The sequence below is a fragment of the Gymnoscopelus microlampas genome (assembly GCF_963454915.1).
Source record: "Gymnoscopelus microlampas genome assembly, chromosome: 11".
Classification (NCBI taxonomy): domain Eukaryota; kingdom Metazoa; phylum Chordata; class Actinopteri; order Myctophiformes; family Myctophidae; genus Gymnoscopelus; species Gymnoscopelus microlampas.
The window spans coordinates 7,882,679-7,905,388 of NC_139948.1; the positions used below are offsets into that span (position 1 = coordinate 7,882,679).

The 22,710-nt window shown below is 42.6% G+C and overlaps 1 protein-coding gene across 1 annotated transcript in view; it reads right to left on the reverse strand.

Annotated features, from left to right (window-relative positions):
• Positions 1–302: 302 nt before the first annotated feature.
• tmem104 (transmembrane protein 104) overlaps positions 303–22,710 on the reverse strand; it is a 183,538-nt gene continuing 161,130 nt past the window's right edge. Inside the window, exons 10-11 of the mRNA XM_084072389.1 lie at positions 7,637–7,896; positions 303–2,034 (exon numbers count right to left, since the gene is read on the reverse strand). Coding sequence (XP_083928515.1) covers positions 1,531–2,034; positions 7,637–7,896 — 764 coding nt within the window. The 3' untranslated portion in view covers positions 303–1,530. The remainder of the gene's footprint in view (positions 2,035–7,636; positions 7,897–22,710) is intronic.

The following is a 22,710-nucleotide window of genomic DNA, read 5'->3' on the forward strand; positions in this document are numbered from 1 at the left end:
TCACTTTAGATGTCTTTGGCTATTCAAAAATAGCAGATATACAAGCTCATAGCGCGGCACCGAGTGCCGCGCTACGAGCTTGTAGATCTGCTATTTTTGAAAAATCATGAAAAAAAAAATTTAATATTTTTTTTCCGATTTTTTTTTTAGGATTTAGATTTTTTTAGACGCGGCCTCAGGTCTCAATGGGTTAAAAAAATAGCAGATCTCGAAGCTCATAGCGCGGCATTCAGTGCCGCGGTATGAGCTTGTATATCTGCTATTTTTGAATAGCCAAAAGAAATCTATAAATGACACATGGATGCGTTCCAGGTCTTAAAGGGTTAAATGACACTTTACGGACATGACGGCGTAGTGCAAAAAACCTTTGCTAAAAAACCTTTTGATTGTCCAGCAAAAAGAAACAAAAAGAAAGAAAAAAGAACAGCCAGAAGGACTCTCTCTTGTCCCAAAACAAGCCAGGATTCCGTTTCCCTCTCACCCCCTGTTCTTCTTCTTCTTCTTGTTGTCAGATACGGTTCCAGAGGTTTCCACCGCTGGAATAATAGTCACTAAGATGATTTGGTCCCTTTTTCAACAAATACAATAAATTACTCTTAATTACATTTAAATGTACATGCTTAGTAGGAGTCCCGTACAAAAAGGCACGCTATCCCAACCTGTAACGTGTTCTGTCAGACCTGAGGTACAGGAAGCAGGATAGAGAAAAGAAAGAAAAAAACAATTAAGAGAAAAGGAGAAAAAAAAGCTAATCCATAAATCAGTTCTCACTGAAGACTCAAACTTAGTTGCGCACCCATGAGCTTGCATGTCATCCATTTTCGGCACGCAATAAAAAGGTGCATCAAGTGATATTTGTTTTTATTTAAATTAATCGTTAAATAGCTCTATCTTCCGATAGGACTCATTGCTATAGAGTTTTTGTTCAGCAACAGTTGAGTCTCCCCGTCCCTCCAGCTCTTTAGTAAACAGACAATACATTTTCCGGTTGGGATACCAATCAGTTATCCAATCAAGAGAGAGAACTGAGCAGTGAAATTGGAGGTGTTAACACAACGAACTGGAACACGATAAAACTGAAGCTGATAAATGGTTATTCTCTCCTGAATGGATGGAATTGGTAACCCACCTACACTTTTTTTTGTTTATTAAAGAGCTGGAGAGATGGGGAGACCCCTGTTACTGAACAAACACTCTATAGCAATGATTGCTATCAGAATATAGAGCTTTAACCTTTTAACAAAAAAGCAAAAGGGTTCATTAAAAAAACAAATATCACTTACACAATTAAGTCTAAACCAAGACTGAGAATGTCTTGGTGTCCGTGAAGGAAAAGCAAATCCATAAATCAATACTTACAAACAAACGCTAATGCCTAACGTATACTTTTTTTGTAATAGTTTTTTCTTTGTGCGTAAAAAAAACAGCCGATCTGCCGCCCAAAGCTCACAACGTGTCTCGCTGAGCTCGCCTATCGGGCAAATTTCTGGTTTACGCAAAAACCCAACTCCGAAAAAGCCCGAGTCCCTTTCATGTCTTGGTGTCGTTGAGGATGATGTTGGCCGTGACGAACATGAGGCAGAAGACGGCCCACAGCACCACGAAGCCCACCCAGAAGTTGTGGCGGAAGGGCGAGCGGTGCTTGTTGACCGCGTCGCGGCCCAGCACGGGCTCCAGGCGCCGACGGCCGCAGTAGACGAGCAGCGCCGGCACGACGTACTGGATGCCCGTGCCGGCGTAGGCGCCCGTGATGCCCACCAGGGACTCCAGATTGTGCGTGCAGAAGGCCACGACGATGGGCGGCACGAGCGTGATGAGGGGGAAGGCCACGCGGTCCACCACCCACGGGTAGGTGCCGCCGTCGCGGTGGAACAGCGTCTTCCAGTTGTTGCGCAGCGTCACGGCGATGATGGGGAAGTTGGTGCTGATGGTGAACACGGGGAACAGGCCCAGGAAGTAGCGCAGCGCGGGGACGTCGAGCACGTCGCAGTCGTCCGTGAAGTTGAGCGTGTACATGTCGTGCAGCAGGGAGCCCTGGAAAACCATCAGTTTTTTATTTTTTTTATTTTTTTATTACTTGACTGAATACTTTATTGACCCACTCAATCCGGGAACGCGTCGGTGTCATTTTAGATTTTTCGCTGTAACCATTATGTTATACTTTGGCTGTTCAAAAATAAAAGCGAACATTTGTAACTCAAATCAAAAACTCAAATCAAAAATTGCTTCCGGGGGCCCCTGGAACTAAATATTTTTAGATGGGGGTCCGTGGCCAAATACATATCATCTTTTTAATCAGCGGTTCTCAAACCTTGACAGTTTGAGAACCGCTGATATTATAGCAACTTAAGTGTTTCAGAAAACTGTTAGGATTTAGAAGACATTTGTAGATGCGTTCCCAGGATTGAATGGGTTAACAAGTTGCACACAGTACAGCAAGTACAATTACGCTAGCAATGCTAAAAGGGTGACCCAAATGACTATTCAGAATCAGGACTCATCTAGGTCCTGTTGCAAGTTGCTCTCTTAGGTTGGTTTTCAATGAGGATAGGGAGTCGCAAAGTTTGATGGCTGGTGGTAAGAATGCATTCATCCCCATGTTTGTGCCAAATTTGGGGGGATAAGTGGAGCTCCGTCTGGTGTTGTGCCCATGGGCGTCTCTCACTCTAGTGAAGAAGTTTGACAGATGCATGGACACTGATCCCCTGAGTGTCTTGACGACAAGGCCCATTGCAAGTTAACTCTTTAACTGCCAGAGTATTTACACATCTACCCCCCTTCCCTGCCAGAGAATAACATTGCAAAAATAGGTAAACTGTGAATTTTGTCTCCGTTTATTTTTTAACATTGAAGTGAATGGAGCAGAAAATCTTCGCATCGCGTTATCTCCTGCTTCCTTTGTGATAAACAAAAAATGTATAAAGCAAAAAAAAAACATTTTTTTTTTTTTTAATTTTTTTTTTTTTTTCAAAAATCTCGTCAATCTCGTCGACGGCTGGCTGAGCCATGCGGAGAAAAACGAGAAATCTTGTCAATGGCAGGGAAAGAGTTAAAGGGATAGTTCATCCAAAACAATACATTTTTCCCATTGAGACTTGAATTCATGGATATTTTTAGTTTTTTGTCGCAGGTAGGCAGCGGTTCCGGTAGTAGACACAAAGGACTCTTTGGCCCTCATTTATCAACGCAGCGTATAAACCGGCGTATATTTTTCCATATATTCGGCCGTACACCAACGTCGAAGTCACATTTATCAACGCATCCTACACAGCTGATCCGAGCTTACACTTGGTTCCAGCGTTGATAAATGTCACGGCTGAAACGAGCGTCATTTAAATAACACACCCCTTAAATATTCTCAAAACGCCCCGATTTTACGACATGAAGACGAACCAGAATACGACCAAAGACATGAAAAGCCAATAAGAAACAGTCGCCCCCCCCGCTGGCCTCGCCGCACACGCACACGCCTTTCTCTCTCGCTCTCTCACACACACACACACACACACACACACACACACACACACACACACACACACACACACACACACACACACACACACACACACACACACACACACACACACACACACACACACACACACACACACACACACACACACACACACACACACACACACACACACGCCCAACTTTGTCTTTCATGTCCGTAGCGTAGCGGTACATGAGACTCGGGCGGAATGCAGTGATTCCGTGCCGCCACGTTAATATTGGAGCGTCGGGTTTATATCCTTAACCCAGCCAGGTTGTGTAGCCTACATAACTCTCTATGACATAACTCCATAACATAGGACAAGCTACTGTAAGTTTGTAGACCTCACTGTCCATGAAAAGGTGGCCGGGAGTGAGTCCCGACCGCGGGACTCCCGGCGCAAAAGCGCTCGTATATTTTTGAAAATAGCAGATCTACAAGCTCACAACGCGTCGCGATGCAACGCTGGCTTGTGAGCTTGTAGATCTGCTATTTTCAATACAGACAGATCTACAATCTTATCTGAATGACAGTTAAAGCAGTTTGTTTAAATTACTTTATAAAATGATATATTTTCACAGCAATTATTTATTAGTGTAGATGTACACATTTAGGAGTGGATTATGTGTCCAGATGCTTGTCAGACAGTCAGACAATGGTGCTCCGCAGGTCTAGAATGGAATAAACGGGTGCAGCCAACGTCAACAACTGGTCTCGACCAGACGTGAGATTTCAGCCCACGTCAGGATATATTGATAAATGCCGAAAGGTGCGGTGATTACGCCGTACGCTCATTATTCGGGCTGCACCGCGTTGATAAATGAGGGCCACTGTGTCTCCTACGGGAACCGCTGCCAGTCATCAAATTATTGGCTTAGGAGTGCGATAGCGGTCTAATCACCCTGTCCGGGTTTATTTCTCTATAATGACCTGCTCCCCATTGATTATCCCTCGCTTATCAGTTGACGATTAAACAGTAAACCACCTTACACCCTCTACTAAAACTGACTGAGGTTGGCTCTAGTCTGTGCTGCTACAGCGAATCTCTTCACCGAAAACGGCCGATCCTGAAGACGGGCTATCTTGGGGGCGAATGTTCCCCCCTAGAATAGGGATGCTAGGGTTCAACCCCTACCGAGGCCTGTCACATTTATTACATACTCGTCAAATTGCAATTATTTGAGATAATCTCAATTATTTTGTCATAATCGTTTCCATGTAGAAAATAAACAGAAATGGCAGATCTACAAGCTTACGACGTGTCACAAAGTGACACGTCGTGAGGTTGTAGATCTGCCATTTCAGTTTTTATTATTTTTTAATTTGTTTAGTATCGATATGTCAGTAATATCTTTCTATATTTAAGCTATATCTGCCCTGTGCAATTTTTGATTACGAAGCCGAAATGGCAAACAGAAATGCATTTTTTATTCATATGTTCCAATGTTCAACGCCAAAAACACAATGAACCGCAGTCATTTGTGCGACAATTAATCATCGACTTCAATAGGCTCTATGCACAGCAGCCATATTGGAAAGAAATTGGGCCTCTTCTTACTTCCTTCACAGGTGTTACCAATGATACTAATGAAGGCTCTGTTCCATTCTGGCCAGGGTGCTGATATTGTGCATGTTGGCTCTAGTAGAAACACTCCATTTTGGTTCCCAAATGGCCCCTTGTGGTGGGTGTGTAATAGAGGTCTTCGCGGGTAAAATATAAAGACCCGTACCCAAATGGACCCGTGAAAGAATTACCCGGAACCGAATGGACCCGGCCCATAGTCCAATATGAAGGACCGATACCCGAATGGACCCGCGAAAATATTACCCGAAACCGAATGGACCCGGGGCATTGTTAGAAATCTGAGTTTCGGACCCGAACAGCACCGAGAGCTGTCGGACCCCGACCCGTATAGAACCGTAACATACAACGCAAAATTGTTTGCTAACGTCATTACTAGTTGTAGTTGTCCAGCGTTAAATAAGACTAGTTTCATACTTTCTTACCTAAATGTATAGCCTCCATGATTATGATGTATAATCCCAATCAATGCTCATTGGACAGCTATACAAAAATAAATCCACGTTCTACGGATGTTTGTAATCCTTCTTCATTGCCAACTATAATCCACGTTAATTTCTAATGTTAAACCACATTTAATGTAGTTTAACACTATCATTTTTTAACCATTAACCAAAGCGTTACGTTAATCGACAATATTTGATATAACTGGTGCATATAAATGAGTGGGTAAAATATGTCCAAGGATTCGTCGGTGACATCAGATCGCCGACGAATCCTTGCCATCTTTAAAACAATTTTGAACATGGCGTAGCGTCCGTCGCTACTTCCTTGTTGCATAGTGACATCACTTTCGAATCCTTGGTATCTTTGTCCTAGCCTTTCAACGTGTGTGTTGATCAGCGCCGTTAATATGCGCTGTAGTCTTTGCTCGTGGTAGTGAAACACTAAACAGGATTATATTATTTCATGTCAACATTCAAGTACAAGTATCAGAAGATGTAACTCAGGTAAAGTAATGCGCCACTCAGCAAGTTTAACTAAAGTTTTCCACCTGTCCAAAGTTGTTCCTAATACAGACAGAGCCTTCGGTCAAGAAAGACGATCGTCAAGGCTAATACAGACACAAAGATGTTTTAATCATCCTATCCTTGTTAATATATCGCCATTTAGGTCAATGATATAACATTATGTAGTGATATGATAATATAAATAGCAGCCAGTGTTGACTGCGTCACTGCCAGTCTGTCTTCTGAGCCACCGGCCTCCCTCCCTCCCCTCGGGTATTAATGGATCCGTCCATTTCACCGTCTGAGCCCCGAGAAACCCGCTCGCCGGGTCAACTCGGGTATTAGTGGAACCGTCCTTTTCACAGTCAGAGAACCGAGACCCGAGACGGACTGTACCGGCTCCGACCCGGACCCGGAGTCACTTCTTGTGAATGGACCCGTGACCGAGCCGGGTACGGGTCGGAACCCGGGTATTTTCGGGTTACATGCCTAACCCGACGAGCTCTAGTGTGTAACTCTGAGAGTGTACAAATGGAACCAAATGGACCCGTGAGGGTCCATTTGGTTCCATTTGTACACTCTCAGAGTTACGGGGGTCCAGAGACGTGCAGAGAGATTTGGAGAGGCAGGGGCTGGAATTTCAAAATGGCACATGCACGGACAAATGCGCGCTGCGCGCGCGTGCATGTGTCCCCCTGCGCGCGCGCGCGAAATTTTGCGGATATTCGTCGGATTCGGGTAATTTTTTACCCGTTTTTTGTTACTTTATTTCGGTTTTAGGGTTAGGGGTAGGGTTAGGTTAGGGTTATAGATATATGATAAAAAAAAAAAAAAAAAAAATATTTTTTTTTATTGGTGGCTTTGGATAAAACATTGGTGGCTATAGCCACCGAAGCCCCCGCCTAACGACGCCACTTATTCTTCTGTATAATGAGTACTTTTACTTAAGTAAAGAAATTGAGTACTTTTCCCACCACTGCTGCTGACACAGAGAGAGAGAGAGAGCGAGAGAGAGAGAGAGAGAGAGATATATAGGCTCCTGCTTGACAAGTAGTTTCAAATTAACAGCTATATATTATTATTTTTTGTCCATACATACCTAATCTGTCTCAAACAATTGGTCCGTGTTCTGCGTGCATTCACTGCGTTCAGTTGTGCCCTCAGTTAGGTTTCGATTGTGTATAATAGACTTCGTTTGCCGGGCGGTATCGCGCACACCCAAAAAATAGCCGATCTACAAGCTCACAATGCCTGGCGTTGTGACGCGTTGTGAGCTTGTAAATCAACTATAATTCTGCGCGAGCACTGCATGGCACGGGGCTCAATTAAGTAAGCTTTACTGCAGGTGCGAGGCCAACGGGCGCGCGCAGGGGTTTCTACAGTTTACAGTCAGAGGAGACAAGGGCACTTTTTACCGACAGACAAAAGGGCAGGGGCTCAAGCCCCCTTTGATGTCTATGTGTGCACGTGCATGCGGGGGTCCTTGAAAATAAGACGACCACTGTGCCACACTAAATGGAACAGAGCCTTAATTAGTATCATTGGTAACACCTGTGAAGGAAGTAAGGAAGGGGCCTATTTCATAAATGGTGACGGCCCCCTATCCCCTACCTGGAAACAGAAGATGGCGGTGAAGCCGAGGAGCAGGTAGAAGCATAGGATGAGCGTGTAGTCCACCAGCACCAGGGTGCCCACGCGCTTCTTGTCCGAGATGGGCGTCACCAGGCTGGGCAGAGAGTGCTGGCACATGAAGGAGTACACGCACACCCCGAACAGGTTGGGCACCCCGGACAGGCTGGCCACGGGCGGGTGGCCCTGACCCGTCCCTTTGCTGATCCGGATCAGAGCCAGGATGATCATCATGGTGAACGCTGCAAAACACACACACACACACACACACACACACACACACACACACACACACACACACACACACACACAGAGAAACATGTGAAAAATTCATTTTTCATTTTAACGTTTGTTTTCTCTCAGACTTCGGTCTTGGATGTGCATGTCCCTCCTTCTTTTAACTGCTTAACACATTGAGTGCCAAAAACGGTCCGGACCGTTTTTCATAATCCAAACGAGGTGTGCCAAAAACGGTTATGGCCGTTTTTGAAAAAAAAAAACAACGAAATTACGAAGATTTAGACTCCAATCCACTTCCTGGTTAAGTTATGACTTCAAAAGCCTGTATCTCGGCTCCTGTGTACTTTTTGTTTTTTACTACGTATTTTCGACTATTTTCAACTGGCTGCAACTATGGAACGGATTACCGAATGTTTTTAATCTTTTTCCCACGATTGTACGAGACCTCTATGTGTGTAATGAGGGGATCACCGTGAGGACGGTGATCACTGAAAATATTTTGTGACTACTTGAAAAAGGTTCAAAAATTGTTAAAAATCCAGGCACTCAACGTACATTTTTTTTAAACACCCCTGGCACTCAATGCGTTAACCTATTCAGACCTGAGGCCGATTCTACAAATCGTCTCTGACGAGTTGAAACTAGGGGTGTGGGAAAAAAAATCTATTCGAATACGAATCGTGATTCTCATGTTGGACGATTCAGAATCGATTTTATTTAAAAAAAACGATTTTTGAAGAAAAAATAAAGAACTAGAAAAAGTGCTCCTCGGAGCACAGGTCTCCGCCAGGTCAGGTAGGCTATTGTGGCCTCCTGGTGGCGCTATAATAGGCCAACGTGAAAAGGTTGCCATTTCTTCTTAGGCCTTGCACGATGATCGGACACTGACTGCATTCATGATTTGAGGCATTTTGTTAAAAACATGTTTCGCTAAATTAGACCTGTTGGTGGCGCTATAACAGGCCAATGTTAAAAGGGTGGCATTTGTTCCTCAATATAGTGTGAATGTGCGTGCAAAGTTTGAGCGCAATTGGACGGTGCGTTCATGATTTGCGGAATTGTGTTCAAAACAAGCCAATAATGCAAACTTTAGATGTTAATCTTAGCCAATCAGTATGGCATATGAAAAATAAAACACATCCGTCGTGATCACATGACTATAGAGATCATGTGTACCGATTTGCGTGAAATTTGGATTACATTGGAAGGAGTAGTATAAAATAATGTGTTTTACATAAGTCGGCCTGCTGGTGGCGCTATAAAAGGAAGATGTGAAAAATGCAGGGCAAAGGTTTTTCCTTGACCTCTAGGGAGTGTGCATACAAAGTTTTACACTGATCGGTGCAATTATAGGTAAAAACACGAACTGGCCTGTTATAGCGTCACCATGAGGCTGATTTGAAAAAGTTCAAATGGTAGTTCTTCCTCGGCCTAATGGGAATGTGTGTGCAAAATTTCACGGATATTGCATGCTGTGTTCATGATTTGAGGCATTTTGTTCAAAACGGAGCACTCCAGCAAACTTTGGAAGACATTTTTAGCCAATCAGGATGGAATATGAGAAATCTGAAAGACCCGTTTCGTTGAATGACTACAGAGATACTGTATACCGATTTGCGTGATTTTTGGACAAAATCTGTAGGAGTGCTGTCAAAAAATCCGTTTTGCACAAATCGGCCTCCTGGTGGCGCTATGAAAGGCCCATGAGAAAAATTTGGGGCAAAGGTTCTGAATTGGCATCCAGGGAGTGTGTGTGCACAGTTTCGCTACGATTAAGACAACGGTGCCGGAGATTAGCTGGTCACAGACGGACGGACACACACACACACGGACACACACACACGGACGGACGGACGGACGGGGTGGAAAACATACTCTCTCGCCATGCCTTTCGGCCTGGCGGAGACAATAATACTGTTTTTTGGTATTTTCGTATAATGACTTTTTTGAGAAGTTCTGGGCTGAATTTCTCGATTTTTTATCGAAAAAAACAACGTTTTTTAATCGAGAATCGTTTCGGGAAAAACAATCGTTATTGAATAGTATGATCAAGTAGGGCACAAATTTACGAAAAAACTCAAAATGTTAAAACATTGAGATAAGAGGTTTCTGCCCGACAACAATAAAATGCCTTGTAAATCCTAACAGTTTTCTGAAAAAAACCTAGATCTAAAATGACACAGATGCATTCCAGGTCTAAATGTGTTAAATGGGCTATCACCCACACCACAGATGGGTGCACATCAGGCAGACGGCTCGTTGTTCCAAAGTACCATTGGTCTGATGGCTAAGGGTTTGCACTGCTGAACCACTTACTGTACACCCTTTATACTTAGTGGAGTGGGTTCCCCAGGGGTCTGTACTTGGCCCCCTCCCTTTTCCCCCTCCAAACCAAACCTTTTTCGACCAAAAATAGCAAATCCACAAGCTCACAACGTGTTGCGTTGTTATGCATTATGAGGCTGTAGATCAGCAATTTTTCACACCTATTACGGCATGCCCAGAATAGGGATGCTAGGGTTCATGCGGTTAGCCCATTGAGACCTGAAGCCGATTCTACGAATGTCTCCTAAATCCCAACAGTATTCTGAAAAACATTGTTTCTATATCAGTGGTTCTCAAACTTTTTCATGTCAAGGACCCCCAAAATTATATGTATTTGGTCAACCCCTACCTAGGCCTGTCACAAGTATTACATAATCGTACAATCGCAATTATTTGAGTTAATCCCAATTATTTTGTCATAATCTTCTAAATCCTAAAAGTATTCTGAAAAAACGTATGTTTCTATATCAGTGGGGCTCAAACTTTATCATGTCAAGGACCCCCAAAATTATATGTATTTGGCTGCCAAACCCCATCTCAAAATATTTTGTCCCAGGGGGTCCCAGAAGCAAAGAATAGAGTTAAACATGTTCGCTTTAAACAATATATATTCAAAGATTTGCACACATTTTCATAATTTTTCAAAAAATAGCAGATCTACTGTACGAGTGCCGCGCTACGAGCTTGTATATCTGCTATTTTTGAATAGCCCAAAGTGTAAAATAATACTTTTTAGCTCAAATCAAAAAGTGACACAAATGCGTTCCAGGTCTCAATGGGTTAAACAGTGTGCAAATGAACAATTAACCTGCCATGTAATTCATCTTGCACAGGGAGTGGACGCTTTGCCAAATGATGCCAGTGGTTCCGGCCAAGCATTTTTGATTGGTCAAAACAAGCTCTCCAGCCGTGCTCAAACAACGATAAATCACACCTAGCTGTGCTAAAAAAAATACGACTCTGCCATTGATTAGAAACACAGCCACATGTTCTGAGTTGGTGACACAGCGCGCATATTGTTGATTGCTGTTCTAAATTGTAAACCAGGAAAAGTAAGCAAGGCTGAACCAAAGTTCTGTCTAATAGTACTGTGCGTCTTCGCCGCTTCATTCAGCACCAGGTGCGGGGACAGCGGCCACCGCGCCACTTAATATAGCCTATCTGCCTCAGACATGTCAAATAAAACCAGCAGAATAAACCAGCTATAACGTTGCGGCTTAATTCCATACATTGCATTTATTCAATACACAGCCATAGAAAACCCAATGCATTTTCTCTGAGGGTTTTCAGTGCTCCTTATGTCTTGCTAATTGCACGGCTTTGGGTTAGTTGTTTTCACTCAAAGTTCTGGCAGAAAACGTGTATTTAGTCAAATATCTCCACTTTTCCAAGAAAAACACTCGGACCACATTCTCTACATGGATGCACATGGGACACACTAATTGACAGTTGCGTTGCGACAGTTGCAAACTAACAATTAGAATGCTGCCGAGATTAACTGCTCCCCAAAAATGCATTGAGTGAACATAATGGTTGTGTATGGAATAGACTACATGCAATATCACTACCGAGCCGACGCACTTTGGTGTTGGGATTGTATTAGGCTACTAACATTGTAATTGAATCGGGATTCCAAGGATCGGCATCAGCCCACAAAAACCTGGCAAAAACCTTGGTCGGTCTCTGCGTGATGTCAGTCACGTCCCTGAGACACACGATGACCCATTTACTTTGAAATGGTTGCCTCTCGAGGCTCTCCCTGACCCTCCTCCTCCTATAGGCCACGAGGTATTAGGCCTCCATGAGGATGATGTTGAAGCCCTTTAACCCATAAAGACCGGGAACGCATCTGTGTCATTTTAGATTTCTTCGGCTATTCAAAAATAGCAGATCTACAAGCTCGTAGCTGCTATTTTTTTGAAAAATCGTGAAAATGTGTGCAAATCTTTGAATATATATTTTTTAAAGCAAACATTTATAACTCAAGTCTTTGCTTCTGGGGGATTCTACAAGTGTCTTCTAAATCCTTTTTTTTTTTGGAAAAACCTATGTTTCTATATCAGTGGTTCTCAAACCTTTTCATATCAAGGACCCCCAAATACATTACATGTATTTGGCCGCGGACCCCCAATATGTTCTAATAGGAAATCCCAGAAGCAAAGATTTGAGTCAAAAAATGCCCCTTTAAAAAAATATATATATTCAAATATTTGCACGTTTTCACGTTTGTTCAAAAAAACAGCAGATCTACAAGCTCATAGCGCTGCACTCGGTGCCGCGCTATGAGCTCGTATAGCTGCTATTTTTGGAACAGCCCAAAGTAATCGTAAAATGACACACAGGTGCGTCCCCGGTCTTAATGGGTTAATGTGATAGCGGCTTCCAGCTGGCTGACCCAGAAACCTGCCCGCCGCCGCATGCAGCGGAAAGACACACCGCATGGGCAATGTTCTGCTCCATGCTACACGAGTGGAAACCTCACATGTCCAAAACCGTTCCCATTTTATCACTATTAAAAAGATATGAAAACAGTGAAAATAGCCGATATACAAGCTCACAACGCGCCGCGATGGAACACGTTATGAACTCGTAGGTTCGGCTATTTTCACTACTTTTGTGCGACACTCCGGCATTAACTTACGGAGATATGTAGAAAAAAAAAGTTGAAACATGGAGATATGAGGTTTCTGCCCGACAACGATGTGGGCATGCTCCATGGCAGCATCGCCTGCTCTATGGAGGAGTTATGTATCTCCACCTCCTGCTCTTGGCAAGTGTGTGTCTGCCTCCAATCGATTGCTGTGCGTGTGTGTGTGTGTGTGTGTGTGTGTGTGTGCGCGTGTGTGTATGTGTACTACTATACTTGCGAGGGCCCCACAAGTATAGTAGCATAATATGAGAAATAGACGTTGGGAGGGCAATCTTCTTGGTTCTAACAAGAGAAATGGTTGTTCTTTTATGATAAAAAAAAGTGAAGGACTCAAGGCTCTTGAAAACTGAGTCCAGTATTTTTTCTTGCACATAAAAAAATCTAAATAAAGTCAAATCACTGCTTCTGAAAAGTGTTTAAAATGTATTATGAAAAGGACATAAATGTATCATCGTGTAAAAGTCCTGATGAAGATCTAAACTGATCGAAACGTTTCTTTTTGTGATTTGCGGTTCGTCCTGCTACACCCAGGCATTGTGTGGATCTTTTTTAAAGCGTAAAACGTGTGTATGTTCTCACAAGTATAGCAATGCAAACGTGCGTGAACGTGTGCCACTCTTCAGGCTGTGGCCCAGTATGTGCGTTCTTTAACCCATTAAGACCGGGAACGCATCTGTGTGTCATTTTTTTAATTTCTTTGGCTATTGAAAAATAGCAGATATACAAGCTCATAGCGCGGAGTGCCGGAGTGCCGTGCTACGAGCTTGTAGATATGCTTGTATTTGAAAAATCGTGAAAATGTGTGCAAATCTTTGAATATCTATTCTTCCATAGCGAACATTTTTAACTCTGTTACAACTTATGGGGGAACAAAATATTGAGATGGGGGTCCGCGGACAAAATTCATATAATTGTGAGGTCCTTGACATGAAAAAGTTTGAGAACCACTCATTATACAGTAGCAAAATTTTTTCTCTCCAAAAAAATAGGATTTAGAAGACTACGAGCTTGTAGATCTGCTGTTTTTTTGAATAGCCAAATCCATCTTAAAATGACACAGATGCTGCGTTCCCGGTCTTACAGGGTTAAAGCGTATGCCGGGGGGGGGGGCATGACAAGCGGTCTTGTCATGGGTGTGAGATGGCGATGTGCGAGCACCATGTCACCTTGCTGCCTGCCGATGCCACTCAGCTCTGTGACACTACAGTTAGTCACAGCTGCAGTCCCTCTGCTTTCATCATCCAGCTGGCCTCTCAACACGGCCTGACATTTGGGCAAGGAGATGGAGAGAGAGAGAGAGAGAGAGAGAGAGAGAAAAAAGAAAAAAGGGCCACTTCTTTCCGTGCCATCGTTTTTTTCCCCCCCTTCTTCTGCACGCATTTTCTCACACGCCGTGGTACCATGACTGTTCTGCATGTGACTGTGAAAGTCTCCATGTGTGCCTGCGCTTGAAGATAATGTTTTCTAGAGCACTGGACCCATTGTTATGGCGTGCAAGTCAAATATCCTCCTTTTTCACGTTTCCTACAGTTAAAGAATATTTAGAGAACTTTTTTTGTGTGAAAATAGCCAATGGCAAATAGGCTATTTTCACTATTAAATTTGGCTTAACCCATTAAGACCTGGAACTGTGCCATTTTTAGATTTGAGCTAAAAAGCATTATTTTACACTTTGGGCTATTCAAAAATAGCAGATCTACAAGCTCGTAGCGCGGCACCGAGTGCCGCGCTACGAGCTTGTAGATCTGCTATTTTTGAAAAATCGTGAAAATGTGCAAATCTTTGAATATATATATTTTTAAAGCGAATATTTTTAACTCAAATCTTTGCTTCTGGGGGGTCCCTGGAACAAAACATTTTGATGGGGGTCCGCTACCAAATACATATAATTTTGGGGGTCCTTGACATGAAAAAGATTGAGCACCACTGATATAGAAACATACGTTTTTCAGAAAACTGTTGAGATTTAGGAGACTTGTAGAATTGGCTTCAGGTCTCAATGGGTTAAGTGGTGATTTCATATGTATTTTTGTAAGTTTGGGTCCCGCCGTCCGGGGAGACGCAACATGTATCAAGCTGAAAGGTTTGGGAACCACTGTACTAGAGTCCGAGGGATATATCGACATGAAGCGACGCGCTGTGAGCTTGTAGATCTGTTATTTTTGAATGGCCAACGCAAACATCTATCAAATTTGATTAGTCGTGATGCTATACTATAGGTACTGTAGGCCTACATTCAAAGATTGTGTTGCTTTTTTTCTCACAAACTTATTTGGTGGTCGATGCGTGGCTTTGGTACCGTCATAAAGGCACTTAGGACAGAGCTGTTTTGCAGGTTGTTGAGTAAAGGCGGCTCTGCGTTATGAGTGAGCGTTCAGTCACGTCATACTTCTTCACGCCAGCTCGCTCTGGCCTGGAACCAAATGGTTCCATTTGCACACTCTCTGAGTTCAATTGACACTGAGGATTTTACAGTGGGGTCCGAGAGATTGAAAAAAAAAGAAAAAAAGGAAAAAGGGGGGACCGTGACCGAATGCATATCGAACTGTCCTGGAAATTAAAAAGACCTGAGGCCGATTCTAAAAATGTCTTCTAAATCCAGTTTCCAAAAAAAGTTTTCTGAAAAACCTATGTTGCTGTATCAGTGGTGCTCAAACTTTTTCATGTCAAGGATTTTGTTGTTTGTTCAAGGGACCCCCAGAAATAAAATTCAAAATATTCTATCTATTCAAAGATTTGCACAAAAAAATGAATAAAAAAAAATATATATATTAGGGCCGGGACTTTATCGCGTTAATTTCGATCAATTAATTACAAAAGAATTATCACGTTAAAAAATTAACGCATTTTAATCGCGCCTATTTTTTCACCGCGGAACGTTTCTCACTGGACGAGTTTCAGACGGACCTATTATCCAGCGCACCAGGTTGGTGCGCTGGTATTATCGGTCCGCCTGAGAAGCTGTCTGAGAAGTGAGAACGACGTTGTTCTCACAACAACAGAGCAGCCACTGAATGAAGACGTGCCGCATAGCCTGCTTGATAATGTTGGCTGGACAAATCAGAATCTGTAATGGATGCCGCCCCCCACGCGCCCGTTTGTCCCGTTTGGGGGGGGGCGGGGGGGGGTGCACGATGCGGTGCGGGTCACATGCGCGCGATTTTTTTTTATAATTAATTAAACGACTATAAAACAACTAACAACAACACACTCTACCAGCCTCCAGTGGTGGAAAATAGCAGATCTACAAGCTCACAATGCCTTGTGCTTGTAGATCTGCTATTTTCACATGGTTACTGTATGTTTTATAATATTAATCGAAATCTACAAAGTAACTTGTAACTAAAGTTTTAAAATAAGTTTAAAAGTTAAATATTTGCCTCTGAGATGTATTGAAGTTACTGGAGTAGAAGTAAAAGTATTAAAAAATTGGAATTTAGGCGTATTCGAGAGTCGTCAAAATTGTACTTAAGTACAGTTCTTGAGTACATGTACTTAAAGACGTTTACCAAAATCCATTTGAAAACAATTTTTCTCACTGATCTCAGGTCAAATATTGATGTGCGATTAAAATGCGATTAATTTAGATTAATTAATTACAAAGCCTCTAATTAATTAGATTAATTTTTTTAATCGAGTCCCAGCCCTAATATATATATATATTCTTTTCTAAAATAGCAGATCTATTAAGGAGCTTGTATATCTGCTATTTTAGAATGGCCAAAGTATAAAATAATGCTTTTTTATCTGGAATCTAAAATGACACCGATGCTTTCCCGGTTTTAATGGGTTAACATAATCACACCATACATATTAGTCTAAATAACATTCAATTCATTCAAACACGGTGCGGATTGAAGCTATTAACATGGCGTGTTTTCGGGGCAGGGCTCTCTGTGAGTATATCAGACTACAGATGAACTCACTAAATGCGAGGGGTGGGGGGGGGGGTGTAATATAAAGTTTTAATCAGCGTCTATTAATCAGCTACTGGGTGCTTTTTTTGTGGTGGCACTTTAATGTATGTCAGGGGGATGAAAAGGATTTAATTCCGATTAGAAGGAACACAATGTACAGGAGGGGAGGAGAGAGAGCGCGACTGGGGGAGGAAGGCGTTGTAGAATGCCGCCATGTAAAACCTTGTATCTTCACGTTTAAACGCCTCATAAATCAATGCCCTAATTCGTCAGACGGGAGCGTCCCACAAAAGTAGCGAAAATAGCTGATCTACAAGCTCACAACGAGCTTGTAGATCAGCTACTTTTGCTATTTATTTTGACAATTTTGCGGTCGCTCAAGTTGTTCAAAGTGTATCTGTGGCTTTTATTAATGTTAAACGAATGAAAAATATTAACAAGGGCTTGTGACTAAATAATAACTACATTGGATTCATTGGAACACGGGTCTTCAACCCCTCTATATTGTATAAAATTGTGTTTTTTTTACTTGGTCTGCTCTTTTTTCCCTCTACACCAAACCCCTTTGCCAAAGATTAGAACATAGGTTGCCCCCCCCCATTTCCTGAATAGGAAAGGTTTGGGACGTACGAGGTTTCCACGCGGCAGTGCCGACGTACTGCGGTGAGTTTAATGGTCCAGTGCGAGCTTATGCATTCAATCATCATTAATCAGGGTGTCCGCGGGATTCAATTTCATATGTTTAAAGACCTTTTTCTTTAAGACCAAATATAAAATACATTTAAGACTGGATTTTGGACAAAATCATGCGGGACGGTTTCAGTTGACATGGTGGAAAAAAGATTATGGCCACAGCGAGGACATCATTTTGTTGACGGGCCTAAATTAATGTTTTAGGGCGGTGGTTCTCAAACATTTTCATGTCAAGGACCCCCACAATTATATATATTCCCCCATTTCAAAATATTTTGTTCCACGGACCCCCAGGAGCAAAGATTTGAATTAAAAAATAGACATATAAAAATTTTCCAAGATTTAAAAAAAAATGCAGATCTACAAGCTAATAGCGCTATGAGCTTGTATATCTGCTATTTTTGAATAGCCAAATCATAAAAGGTTAAAGTGGTCACAATTACTGTAATGCCATATTAACACATTTGGCAGGGGGGACCCCCTGACACATCCCCCCCCCAAGGACCCCTGGAGGTCCCCGGACACCACTTTGAGAACCAATGTTTTAGGGGCCGTGTCCACAGAGAACACATGTTGATATCATGTCCACAGCGCTCTCACAGCGAGACGCACTGTTCCAACCTATTGGTGCGTAGCTTAGCTGAAACAATGCAAGCACTCATGGATTTAAGCAAAATAAGTCTAAAATAAAGTCTCACAACGGAAAAAAATATTGTAGGCCCTAAGTCCTAAAGTGTGATTTGTGAAACAGTAAAGGGGCCCCACGCACTAGCGCTGATTCCTAAACAATTAACACCATATGTAAAACTATGTTTTAGTAATATTGTTGCTGCTGTTCTACATACTGCCAACCAGGTGAAGAAATCACAGATTGAGGCTTTAAAGGGTCTACACCATGAATTTTAACTTTTTCTTCATTTTTGTGTGTTTTTGGTCTGCCCCACCTCTCTTCTGTTCCAAAAAATACCCGACTTCGAGCATGCAGGCTTTCATAGGCTATCTGTGTTTTTTATGTAAATTGGTCTGAAAACAGTCCGTCAGATTTGTTCCCCCTGCCTACGTCACGTCAGGGAACAATTCCTCCCGTTTTTCAGTTCCAACAAAAAAAAAAAAAAAAAAAAAATCTTTTTTTTTTTTTTTAAATATTTTTTTTTTTCTTTTTTTTTTTAACTTTTTCCACACAGAACCAGGAGATAACATGCATACAAACTGGCTCAATAGCGCCCCATGCCAAACAGGACAATGTGGTATTGCAGGTGAAAGTGCTTTATAAGCCAGAGAGAAGTTAGTTGGAATGAGTATATCTGAGGCTTGATTTAGGCTCGAACCTTTTGAAAAATGTTTGAGGGACATAAACAATATGATATTAAATAGCATTATTATTTTTTTAAATTCATGGTGTAGACCCTTTAACCTTTGCTTTTATGACATTTCCGAGACATTAGGGTTTTATGGAAATTGCTTCTGAACATATTGTGAGTTTGACCACTTCAAATGCTATAATCTTAAAATAATAACCGAAAATAGCCTACCTACAAGCTCTCAATGTGTCACAGACACATTGAGAGCTTGTAGAGCGGCTATTTTCGCTGTGCAACATGCTTCAATAGCCATGCTGGCTTCTATGGAATCCAAATGACTGAAATCATTAACTTTAAGCCATGCAGTTTGATGCAGTTAGGTTATGAACGACTCAACGTCGGGTTGTCACAATCAGGAGGAACAAATGAACCGGCGCTTCTTTCCAAAAGTAGAACGCTTCAAGGTTTCCACCTCTAAGGTCCCCAGAGCGGTGCACCAAAACACGCCGGGCGTCGAGAGCACGAGACGCCCCGCCGCGATGGTCAGCGCTGGGAAGAGGAGCTTACACCAGCGCGTCTTTACCATAGAAATGCATGGAAGACTGGCACTGCCAACTGAAAAGGCGTTCTACAGTATGGGCAAGACCACTTTGGTAGAGGTTTGGGTTGTGTTGTTACCTTGGCATGATGTAACTCCAAAGGTGGACGAGAAATCTAAAATTGCTCCATTGATTAGACATTGAACAATCAAAATATGCTCCTCATTGACATTGTACGATGACACAGCTCTCAAAGTCACTCTTTTAGCACGTCAACGAACACAAACAAAGCTGATTCAGACAATATGGAACATCACCAAACCCAGTACTGTTTATTTGTTTAACTTCTTTTTTTTACGGATCCGCAGATCCCGTCCGGGTTTCTTCCTAAAAATCAACAGGAAGTTAGCATTTTATGTATTTAAAAAAACAGTACTGGGTTTTGTAATGTTATATGTGATATTGTCTGAATCAACTTAGTTTGCGTTCGTGCGAAAAGAGTGACTTTGAGAGCCGTTTCAGCGTACAATGTAAGTCAATGAGGAGCATATTTTGAATGATCAATTTCTAATCAATGGAGCAATTATTTTTCATTTCTCGTCCACCTTTGGAGTTACATCATGGCAAGGTAACTACACAACCCACACCTCTACCAAAAGCGGTCTTGCCCTTTAAAGATGTACACATTTGTCCTAGTACAATTAGCTACACAAATGTTACATTAGTGACAGTTTATTTAAAAAAAAAAAATCTTAGTATTTTGACTCATTGCGGTTTGAGCACTACTACAATAACAATGATGAGCTGAAAGGCTGCACCTGATCCTCCAAAAAAATGGACATCATTCAATTTATTCAGAGTGAAATGACAGAATATTCATTTCAACAGATTAAACGAATATCAAGATGTCGACCTGAGGAAGGTCATTTCACTTTCATTTCTGGGCTGGAATTACAGTTCATTACATCACACTCATCCCATCGGGGGGGGGAGGGAGAGAGAGAGAGAGAGAGAGAGAGAGAGAGAGAGAGAGAGAGAGAGAGAGAGAGAGAGAGAGAGAGAGAGAGAGATGCTGTGTTCACGCTGCCAGCTACAAAGGATACACAGTTAAAAAGCCTCAGACACAGCATATCTGTGGCTGAGTCGCTATTGAAGTGTTGATCAACATGCTTGTTGGTGTTAACCCATTAAGACCTGAGGCGATTCTTAAAAAAAATCTAAATCAACAGTTTTTTGAAAAAAATCGTAAAAATATTTTTTCAAGATTTTTCAAAAATAGCAGATCTACAAGCTCGTAGCGCGGCACTCGGTGCCGCGCTACGAGCTTGTATATCTGCTATTTTTGAATAGCCCAAATAAATCTTAAAATGAGACGCAGATGCGTCCCCGGTCTTAATGGGTTAAGCATGCGTCCGATGAGCAAGACAAATATGAAGGTCAATATCATTGCTGTCGGGGCAGAAACCGCTCATCTCTCCATATTCTAACTTTTCGTGTTTTTCTCCCCGTAAATTAACGCCCTACTTGATCACACCACGGTGTCACACAAAAGTAGCAGATCTTCAAGCTCGAAACTTTCAAGCGTTTCAAGCTTGAAGATCTGCTACTTTTGCTATTGTTTTATTCGAATCCTGCCTAAAGCCTGGGGTTCAAAAAGAACGCAGACCTGGCTGACGGTAATAATTAGTTTCCCCACCCATTGCAAGCCTGGAATTGTGTGATGCGAGAGGGCGGGTGGAAATTGGTTAAACAACACTTGGCTGTGTTGTAGCTTTGTAGTTGCAATTGAAGCCGGCTCAATTTGGATTGTAAGCTTTGTAGATCGTGTAGCAGCTACAAACGTTGGTTGTCGCCTTGCATCTTCATGTTGCTGGATTACATCGAGAATGAATGGTAGTGTGTGTGTGGGTGTGGGTGGGTGCGTGCGTGCGTGCGTGCGTGTGTGTGTGTGTGTGAAATACAACACAAGGCAAGTAGCCAGCGAGGACAGCTCACAGGATCTCATAGGTCACCAAATACAGTGTAACACCGCACCGTTGGGTCCGTGAAGCAACTGCTAATGTTGGAGTGCATTTCGTTGTAATGTCAACAGACTCTGTACATGACTGTAGTTCCCTTTTCCACATAGAAGGTGGCATTCCTGTTTCCTATTCTATTAATATATTAGTTTCAGTAAAGAGCAACAAAAGGCTATAGGTAAGTAAAGGCTATCAGATCTTTTGATTCTGCTGCTAAAGGACCAATTAAGACCAAAAAAAAACTAAAAACAAATACAAATCTGAACTAGAAAAAGTGCTCCTCGGAGCACAGGTCTCCGCCAGGTACGTTATTGTGGCCTCCTGGTGGCGCTATAATAGGCCAATGTGAAAAGGGTGCCATTTGTTCAAGGGCTTTTCACTGCAATCAGACACTACATTCATGATTTGAGGCATTTTGTTCCAAAAATGTGTTTTGCAAAATTAGACCTGCTGGTGGCGCTATAACAGGCCAATGTGAAAAGGGTGGCATTTCTTCCTCGGCCTAATAGACATGTGCGTGTGAAATTTCATGGACATCGCAAGATGCCGTGATTAGAGGCATTTTGTTCAAAACGGACCAATACTGCAAACTTTGGAAGCCAATCAGGATGGAATATGGGAAATCGGATAAATACGTGTTGATCACGTGACTATAGAGATACTGTGTACCGATTTGTGTGATGTTTGGACAAAATCTGTAGGAGTAGTATCAATAAATGTGTTTTGCACATATCGGCCTCCTGGAAAAATTGGGCCAGAGGTTCTGAATTGGCATCCAGGGAGTGTGTGTGCACAGTTTCGCAGTGGCCGGGCCAACGGTGCCAGAGATTAGCTGCTAACGGACGGACGGACGGACGGACGGACGGACGGACGGACAGGGGGTAAAACATACTCTCTCGCCATGCCTTTCGGCCTGGCGGAGACAACAATTTCTGAAAGTAAGACCTCACATACATTCGAATTGCAGACACTGTAATGCCTTTTTTAAGGCCTAACACATGGGTGGCCAAAGCCCCTCAACCCGTCGAAGGCTTGGGAGACAGGCGATCCATATTTGATGGAGCTCTGGCCCACATCCAGTGTAATCTGTGGCTCGTGGATGATGGGGAAAGTGTGGCAGTGGAACGGCCACTTCAATAGAGAGCAGGGAGGCATGCCTTCAAGGACAACGCTGCTGTTATGACACCTGGGGGAAAAATCCTGACACATCAACAGATTGATGCAATGGGCTCTTCAACAGGGGGTCCGGGACCTGTAGAGGGTTCTCAAGCGCTATTAAAGGGGGGGAGCAAATCTTTGCATTATAGGAACTTATTATGTTTTAGTTTTTTTTTTACATTAACCAATGGAACGCTAGCCTCCCTATTCTGGGG